This window comes from Triticum urartu, unplaced genomic scaffold, assembly GCF_003073215.2.
Source record: "Triticum urartu cultivar G1812 unplaced genomic scaffold, Tu2.1 TuUngrouped_contig_10579, whole genome shotgun sequence".
NCBI lineage: Eukaryota > Viridiplantae > Streptophyta > Magnoliopsida > Poales > Poaceae > Triticum > Triticum urartu.
In genome coordinates, this window is record NW_024111459.1 from 1 (window position 1) to 10,116 (window position 10,116).

The 10,116-nt window shown below is 42.2% G+C and overlaps 1 protein-coding gene across 1 annotated transcript; it reads left to right on the plus strand.

Moving 5' to 3' along the window:
• Positions 1 to 3: 3 nt before the first annotated feature.
• On the plus strand, positions 4 to 1,376 carry LOC125526596 (MDIS1-interacting receptor like kinase 2-like; the record flags this gene model as incomplete). The annotated part of the gene is made up of 2 exons (XM_048691247.1): positions 4 to 676; positions 1,030 to 1,376. Coding segments are annotated over 2 exons (1,020 nt in total), but the record flags the coding sequence as incomplete, so codon positions are not given.
• Positions 1,377 to 10,116: the final 8,740 nt, after the last annotated feature.

Here is a 10,116-nt window from a genome sequence, read left to right on the forward strand (position 1 = left end):
CCTGCTGCAATAACTCTTGTGCTCATCACCACAGTAGTAACACTATTGAGATATAAAAGGAAGAAATATAGCGCAGAAAGTGGTAATGACTTGGAGCAGACAAAGTTGTTCACCATCTGGAACTTTGATGGACAAGATCTGTCCAAGAAAATTGTTGACTCCATGGAGAATTTCGGTGATAGTCACTGCATTGGAACTGGAGGTAGTGGGTCAGTGTATAGAGCTGAGTTACCTAGTGGTGAAATATTTGCGGTGAAGAAGATCCATCTGATGGAAGATGATGAGTCATTTGATCATGAAATAGATGCATTGATTCATATTCGGCATCGAAACATTGTGAAGTTATTTGGCTACTGTTCTACACCTCAGGGAAGATTTCTGGTGTACGAATACATGGACAGAGGAAGCTTAGCAGAATCTTTAAAGAACAAGGAAAGTATAGCTGAATTGGATTGGATAAGAAGGTTAAATATAATCAATGATGTTTCTCATGCTTTATCTTACATGCATCATGATTGCTTTGCACCGATAGTCCACAGAGACATATCAAGCAGCAACATTTTGCATGATCTGGAATTCAGAGCATGCATCTCTGATTTTGGTATAGCCAAAATACTATCTGCGGATGATTCAAACTGCACAAGGCTTGCTGGGACAAAAGGGTATCTTGCCCCAGGTAAAATGAACTCTATTTCTGTTAGATCTGTGTGTTGTTATGCTTTCTTTCTCGTCCGATCAAATATGAAATTTGTATGTTTATTCTGCTAAGGGTGCCAAGCAGTAGCGAATAACATACTAATTTGTACAAATATCCTTTTTTTTTTGTTTAATCAGTTATTCTATCATAGTTTTGTTTATCAACTACACTTTGTTTGTCTCTACTCTCTAGTCTGTACAATCTACATTGCCAACAGTGATTGAGCCGATATGTTTAGCAGTTGGGTAATAATAGACCATTGTTGTCTGGTCCTCTAGATTCAGTTTCTTGAAGTGTCTGAGAAATCTAACCCTTCAATATTGGTGTGGCAGAGCTTGCATACTCAACAAGGGTGACAGAGAAATGCGACATCTATAGTTTTGGAGTGCTCACGCTCGAGTTGTTCATGGGACACCATCCAGGTGATTTTCTTTCATCCATGGCCGATAAGAGTACATCACTCAAGGATTTGTTGGACATCCGGATCCCACTCCCTGCAGCTGAGGTCCGAAGCAAAGTATTCAAAGTGATCGCGTTTGCTGTTCGGTGCATAGAACCCAATCCATCACGCCGTCCAACAATGCAGCAAGCAATCAAGGTGTTCACTGCAGCTGGAGGACCTGATAATCATGTTGATCATCTGCATACTGGCATTGTTATCCCTGCCTGCTGGTCGTGAATGTTCTTAGCAAATTGATGTTTTATGCGTCGATTAGACACTGTTTGTAATAAATCTTCGGTACGACAGTTTATTGCATCATTAGCTTCGCGCCACGTACTATTTATGTTGGTTGTAAGCGATGGAGAATAACCAGCTAGTAGCTACCTTTAAATTTTTGCATAGCAGGGCCCCTGCTATGTCTTCAAGGCAATACTAATATTTCATTTTCATCCTTTGTTGGAGGATGTAGGAGCCCATTCAACTGGTAATTTCATATGCCCGAGTTATATTGGCGTGCTGATTTCTTTTAGATCCTTTAGTATGTTGCCGTTTAAAACTGTTACAAATATTTAGCCTTCAACTGGTACAGGGCAGGGGATAGAAATGGTATAAAGCAGTAGCCATCAGAATGCTTCTGCAAGGCATATAGTAGTTCTCAACAAAGGAAAGCTACTTGTAACAGGACAAAATGTGGATCACTGTTTTTTTCTTCTGAAAAGAGGCAAATTAAGCAGCCCCCAAGCCCCCTTCTACTACTTCTATTTTTGAAAAAAGCAGTACGGTCGCACACACACTCGTACGAACGCACTCATCCTTAATTGATTGGCCTGCAGGTTCTGAACAATTTATAGAAAAGCACTCTGCTGCCAGTTGACTAGTTAGGCATAGTATATTGCATTATCCATCGGAAGTGATCTCAGCTTGGTAAATTGTGGTTGTGTAGCTCACCTCTCATCCTTAACTGATTTTCCTGGTAACTTGATGGTGTTAGAAATGGTGGAGGATGCTTTGTTTCCTGTTGATGTTACATGGTATCTGAGAATGATTACCTTTTTTATATGTAACAGGAAGGAGAAATCCAAACTCCAGGATAAGGAAACAAGTCTGAGAAAGCAGATGCCAAGGGCAGCAAAGCTGAGCAGAAGGCCAAGAAAAAAGCAGGTCCAGGAAGAGATATCACGCCTCTCAGCTGAATTAGAGGCGAACCATGCTGCGGAGCTTGCTTCTTTCGGAAAAAAGCCGACGTTTGAGGGGCTTTCCTTAATTCATACTATACTTCCTCCGTTCATATTTTCAATATGGACTATATACTGATTGAAATGAGTGAACAAATACACTAAAACTTGTCTATATACATCCGATTTAGAAAAATGTTATGGAGTAAAACATCTTATATTTGTGAACGGAGGGAGTACTAACTAATTTTATTAGTATATCCAAAGAGCCTGCAGATTTATTTATGGCTTGGTTGATATGTGATTCAGATGCAGTACTAGCAAATTGTGACATACATTTTCAATTGTAAAAGACCATTCGATTCACTTACCTCGGTTCATATGGCCAACTACATGCATGTTTGTTATACTCCTGTCCTGTCTAATTAGTCATATTTCGAGAACAAAAATATAGACATTTTGGAGAATGAAAAAGGCAAAGCTGGTCAGTCTATTTGATTGAGCTGCTACGTACAGTACATGAGATGAGAGAGACCATCCACTCTACGGGGAAGCCCATATGTCACACCACACACGGATCACACAATCCATATTCTTCTTCCTACACTTGCTCACTGAGAAGAATGTATATGCATAAAATGTGGCTGAAGTGTGTATGCACACACAGTAAAAAATCTGTATATGCAGGAACAACCTAAACACAGTAAAAACACAACATTACTAGGTGTTGCAGGAACCAACAGGAAAACAAATTTACTAGGTTGGCACAAGTGTGTATGCATGCACAGTAATTTTTTTGTTATTGGCCACAATCTAAACACAGCATTCTATTAATCTGTCTCTGCATCTTGTACTCCAGAAGGTGGCAACAATCTAAACACCAATGTCTTGTACACCGGAAGGTGGCAACAATCTAAACACCGATGGACAAGTTCTCCGAGAAACATTGATGTGATTTTTCAGGCACGCGGAAGCTGATGATAGCATGCAGATCATGGTAAAAAGTAAAAATACAAATGACCTAGGAAGCAGTGGCATCTTGGATGCATTTCAATCACTGGTCTGAGATCTCAAGGAATCAAAAAACATTATGCCTTCTATCTATAAAGAGCTTAACTCAGCACATCACACACGACGATAACAATGGCAGCAAGTATAAACATCAGCTTTTAAACCTCGATCTATGAAATTCATGCATTCATGTCGAAACAAAGTATGTAGAATCCAAATAAGGAGCAGGCTGAAGTATGTAGGCATGGAACATATAGGTATCTTACACTTACAGTACCACCCAAAAGACGACTCCACGCACAAAAGGATAATATAAGTCAAATCTCTCCCCTTTCTAGATCAAACACACACAGGGAAACCCACCAACGAAGTTAATCAACAATGGCCAGCTTATGTCTCGGTCCCGTCGAGTGGCTGCTGGGCTTAAGCCTGAAGGTGAGAGAACCTGAGGACACTCCGATCTAGCAGAAGTAGGCAGCAGCTCATCATACCACAAAACTAGATACTGAGAAGTAGAGTCTGTTGCGTCAAACCGGTGGGACAGGAGGCCGCCTAGAGTCCGCAGGAAGCACTAAAACTCTCATCGAGAAGAGCCAGAATATCACTGTGGCGAGCGTCGCGGCGAATACTCTGACCAATAGAAACCACAGCCAGGTTCCGGATATCCTGCATCTGTCTCTGCATCTGCTCAAGGATAGCCGTCTGGCGATCAATCTGTCTCTGCAGCATGGGAGGAACGTCATAGATATGACCAGCCAAGCCTCCTGCCTCTGCGAAATGACCACCCGACCCTCCTGGCTCTGCGTCATGAGCTCCCTGCTGGCCAGATCTGAACTCATCAGGAACTGGGGGTGGCGCCATATGTTGGCCAGGATCTGTGTCAGCTTCCCCATTAGTGGTGTCCCCAAGAGCTTGCTCCTGTATGCTCGGGATAAGTGTTTGGTCCAACTCTACATGCTCATCATCATCAAATCCAGCTTCCATCTGGGCTGGAAGTGACCTGGTCCCGAGCCTCCTCTTGTCATCGGGCTTCAGAGCCTTGTACGACTTGTCATGCTGATTTCCCCTATTCTTGATCCTCCTCTTGTCATCGGGCCTCAGAGCTTTGTATGGCTTGAGGTGCTGATCGAAAGGCCTTTTCATGCCATCCTCAAGCCACCCTTTCTTGTCAAACAAGCGAATGAGATACGGGGCGTAGGGCAGCCGACGTCTGATTGTCAGAATGGTGTCCTGCATCTCTCCGATCATCAAATCTACTATGTCTACAGGCTGTGCTGACCTCAACAAGTGCAGAAGCCAAATCTCAACTGTAGTTAGGGACTCACAGCCTCCAACTCTAGGACGGATCGACATCCTCACAACTGTGTTTACAACAGCTGTTTCATGGTTCAACTGATTTTGATCCTTCCAAAACTCCATCATGGCATCAGGATTGATGTAAAGGTGGCGAATGTCTTCTACAGGTGGCAAGTGAACTTCATCATTGTTTCCATTGGGGTATGCCAAGGTGTGCACTCGGGCACCACCGCAAGACAGGCCAAGACACCCGGAGAAATCATCCCTGGACAACTCACGCTGTTGGTTCCCAAACATGAACTTGATCCTCGATCGATCTGGGTGAATCCATAGTGTGGCGTAGAACTGACGAATGTGCGAGTCAGCCCAGCTGAGGTCCTGCCTCTCTAACAGCTTGTCAAGCCCCGGAGTAGCTGCAAAGTATCCACGAACATCAACATCTGCGCCAACACTCTGGTTGACTGACGGCCAGTCGATCCACCTCATATCGCTGGCCTGTGACTTGAGAGCAAGGTACAGGTCCTTGTGCACAACTGTCCAGAACCGGCTGCTTGTCAAGCGACGATCATGTCTCTGAGGTGGGAACCACTCTGTCTCCGCGACAAGCCTGAGCTTCTTCATCTTCTTCAGATTGTATTTGGAGTAGTCCACGTCAGCCCGCAGACTCAGGAGAGTTGAGCGCGGACGAGAGGTGGTGGCTGAAAAGGCAATTGCGTGGCTACGTGGGCTATTCGGATGCTACGTGGGCTAGTGATCCTTCAGATCACCGTTCACTTTCTGCTTACCGTGTTTTTCTTGGTGGTTCTCTCATTGCCTGGAAGACGAAGAAACAGATTGCAGTTTCCCGTTCGAGTGCCGAGGCTGAGTTGCGAGCAATGGCTCTTTTGACGGCAGAGGTGACTTGGTTACGGTGGTTACTTTAGGATTTTGGTGTTTCTGTCACTACACCGACTCTGCTCTTATCTGACAGTACAGGTGCTATTAGCATTGCGCGCGATCCTGTGAAGCATGAGCTCACCAAGCATATTGGTGTTGATGCTTTCTATGTGCGCGCTAGTGTGCAGGATCAGGTTATTGTTCTTCAGTATGTGCCTTCCGAGTTACAGTTGGCGGATTTCCTAACGAAGGCCCAGACTAGAGCACAACATGGCTTTTATCTCTCCAAACTCAGTGTTGTTCATCCACCATGAGTTTGAGGGGGGGTGTTAGAGTTATAATATAAGTCATGTACCCTTTTGTATTTATCCCGTTGTATAAGGGGTTTTCTGCATATGTTACACGCCTGTACATGTATATATATCGGCCTATGGCCTCATGGGAATACAAGTTGCATATTCCTAACACTAACCATCTTCTGGCGAATGATAAATAGTGAACTCTGTGAAATTTCATGTGGTTGGATCAATTCACCACTGTATTGGCCCTGCAAGACATGATGGAATTCGATGTGGTTGGATCAATGCATTTGTTAATTTATTTTGGCATACAAGCAACAGAGAGCATGTATTCGAGGATAAATAGTTATGTTTAAAAATTCAGTTTGTTGAGTTGGTCGATCATTATTTCTTGTTTTCAAATGTGATAATTCTTTCAGGCACTTGAATTTGAGCTCTCAGAGGCAAAATGTCTTGCACAACAGAAATCAACTGAGGCATCAATTCTTTTTGCCAAGTTTCAAGAGGCACAGGTTCTTTTTGCGAAGTTTCAAGAGGCACATGCAACTATAGCTGATGCAGACTCTACAGTGAAGGCACTTGAATTTGAGCTCGCAGAGGCAAAATGTCTTGCACTACAGAAATCAATTGAGGCATCAATTCTTTTAGCCAAGTTTCAAGAAGCACAGGCAACTATAGCTGATGCAGACTCTACAGTCAAGGCACTGCTGGAATTGAATGAAAATGCAAAACATCAAGCAGAGAAGTACAAGCAAAAGGAATCTTCATTTACTATTGAAAAGGATGACTTGCTAAGTGAGGTCAGTAGTTTGAAGATGCTGCTGGATGTGAAGGAACTAACTTACCTGGATATGGAAAATAAATTTGGATCAAGCCTACTTGAAGCAAATGCGGTAGCTCTTGAACTGGAAGATGGCATCATACACCTGAAGAATTCGCTATCGGAGAACCTTGAGTTTGTTTCGTCTGCTATTGAATGGATGAAGTCAAAACTTCAGCAGTTTGCAGAGTTGGCAAGAGCTTGGTTGGAGGAGAATTGGTTAGAGATAATTGGAAAAGATTATGCTGTTTCTGTGTTACACCTCTGCCATATGGGGATTTTGTCGGCGAGAATTACTGGGCTGCATGCAGAAAATGGTCTCCTTCAGCTTGGGATCCGCGAATCTGATTCTTCGATATGTATGCTGCGAGAGCACAATGATAAAGCAAAGAATGAACTGGAAATGTGTAGTGTTCTCAAAAGAAAGTTACTACTCGACATCAACAGCAGGTTTTGTCGTATTGCAAAGAAGGAACAAGAAGCAACTGAACTGAGCTCAAGATTGGATTCTTTCGGGGAGAAAGTTATGCATTTGCAAGCACAAGAAGACGCAATATTGGCACGGTCAGGTTCCATGTATAATGAGCTATCCGTTTTGACTGAAGAGATTGATGCTACCAACAGTAGTTCTTTGGCAGCTCAATCCAAAGAAAAAGAAGAGCTGCATAGCCAGTTGGACAATGCTTTGTTTCTCAATAGAATGTTAAAGGACACAATGCTTGAGATTGTGAGTCTGCCTGAAGTGAACAGTGGTATACCTGCAAATGATATTAGCGGGTGCAGTGAATTTGAGTTGTGCAGCTGGCTTGTAAACTACCACCATGAGTCGGTTATGATCAATACAACTAAAAATGATATTGAATCTTTTGTTTTTGCTTCAGAATTGGAGCAACACAAGGTACAACTGCAAAAACAGAACCTTATGTTTACTGAAGTACTTGAACGGATGAAGACAGAAGTAACTTTGTGGAGAGTTGACCAGGATTTGGGCAGTGTTGCAATTTATGATTTACATGAGGAGAACAGTAATATAATGATTGATTTGAAGAACCTGAAGCGGGACAAGGATGAAGTTATGGAAAGGCTACTTGCGATGAGCAAGGAAAACCCAAAACTTAGATATGTAGTTGACTCCTTAGAGTCCAACATCAGATCCTTGCAAACAGATCGAGATGGAAAAGCCAAAGCTCTTATGGAGTTGCAATGCTCCCATGCAGCCTTATGTAAAGAGCTTGAGTTGAAAGCCAAGGTCATTGAACTCGGAATTTCAATTGAAAATGCTTTGAAGTCAGATAATGATTCACTGAGACATGAAATGCTACATATTCTGCGCAAGGACAAGAGGATGGTTGATTTGGTTTCTAATATTGATATGGAGAAGTTATCTGTCTCCATTCAAGCATGTTTGGAACAAATTACTGCTCAAGTACAAATGTACATTGATGAACAATCGACCATGATGATGAAGTTGTCCAATGACTTAAACTTGGTTCAATTGTCTGTTGAGGAATTGAGCACCCATAATTCCTCTTTACAGTCTGAACTAGCTAGGAAAGATGAATTGGCAAAGGGCTTGTCATTTGATCTTAGCCTACTACAGGAGTCAGCATCTGTTGCAAAAGGTCAAGCAGATCAACTTATTGAGTTGGCTGAAGCAATTAAATCATTAGAACATGAGGTTGCTTCTAAATCACATGATCTTGATAATCTTGTTTCTGGAAGCCAACCACTAGAAGCTCAAATCATGAAGAGTAATGAAAAGATTTCGGTGCTAGAGGAGTGAACTAACTGCAGTTTCTGTGGAGAACACTGAATTGAGATCTCAGCTCAACCATATTGCATGGATCAGTTACTCTAGGAAAGAGGAGTTGGCCCATAGAAGTAATTCCACTGAAAGAATGGAAGAAGGGTTGATTGAGCTGAGAAATTTACTTGATGAAAGGAACAACTTATTTCAAAATTTGCAAAATGACTTCTCCAAGCTTTCCGACGAGAAACAATACTGTGACTCTCAGGTGCTTATGTTGAGAGAGAAGCTGGAGATGGCTCAGGCAGTGGGCGAAAAAAGTGAAGCAATTGCTATGGATGCTTGACAGGTGCGTATCTCTTAATACCGCTTGCGTTAATTTTCTTGTATAACCCTTCTGTTGTACTTCTACAGATAGCGGATGAAAGGAAGACATATGCTGAAAAGAAGGATGAAGAAGTAAAATTATTGGAGAGGTCAGTTGATGATCTTGGAAGTGATGTATGTGCTCTGGAGAACCTGGTGAGATGTGTACTTCTACTTCAGTGTTGATTCATTGTTACTTACTGCTGTAACTTTTCTTAACAATAATAGTGGTTATTTCCCTTAAGGTGCGTGACATCAAGAAGGAAGCAGAACGACAAAGAATGCAGAGAGAAGAATTAGAGGTGGAGCTGCAGAAAGTCAGGCAACAAATGTCAGCTGTACCATCCTCTGGGGAAGCAGGGAGTTCTGTGGAAGATAAAAGGATTGATTTAACTTACTCATTCAGGTATGCAAGGATTCAAATTTTTGTTACCAATTCCAATGTTGTAAGGTTAACATTTGCCTTAACTTTCTCCTGCAGACACTCAAGAGATGTACATAATGAGAATGAACTTGATGAGCAGCAGGGGAATAATCACCAAAGCATCGAGCTTCCTGATAAAAGGGTTACAAAAATCTCAAGGTCAAAAACTGAGTTTGACATGCACTGTACACAGCAACCCATGTCTAATGAAGATCCCAGAGTGCAACATTTTATGGAAAAACTGAAAAGAAAGCAAGCTGCAATTCGGAAGGCGCACAACTACAAAAACCCCTCACTAGATTTTAGCTGGGTCAACAGCTTGGGGTAGCTGGGTCAAAATCAGGACAATTTTTTTGTCTAGCAGGATGTTGTTGAATGGCAGCAGTGTCTTGAAAGTAGATGGAGAGTATAGCTTTGTCGTTGTACTTATGATTCTGCTAACTTGATTGATGGTGAAAACCTAACTTGAAAATTGAGTTAAATAATGCAACGTTGGGTTACGGAAAATGAAAGAATTTTACTTATTGCAAATGCATTTTTATTTAGTATCTCCAGTGCCGAGACAAAATTACCATGCTTTATGCGCTTCATTATGCCTGTTGAAAAAACAAATCTCTGAAAGATTCTAACCTGATTATACCTGACTGCCTGGCTGGTTCAGTCCTGATAAGTGACTGCTCATGCCCTATTCTGTTCACTGAATTTGACAGCAATGCAGGAGAGTCTTCCCTATCTGTGGTATTCACTCCAGGTCAAGTCCTACTTCTTTTGTGTACTGTGAGTTTATTTCCCATAAATGTACATCGGGTGTTAAATGTGAGTAGGGCACCTTGTCATAAAGGGACAAAACTTGAACTTGACATAAATATGTGGATAGGGTATCTGAACATTTGATACTCGGATTCCGAGCTCTGTTGCTGTCTTTGCTATCCAGTTGTCAGTTGCACCACAAGATACTCTGAC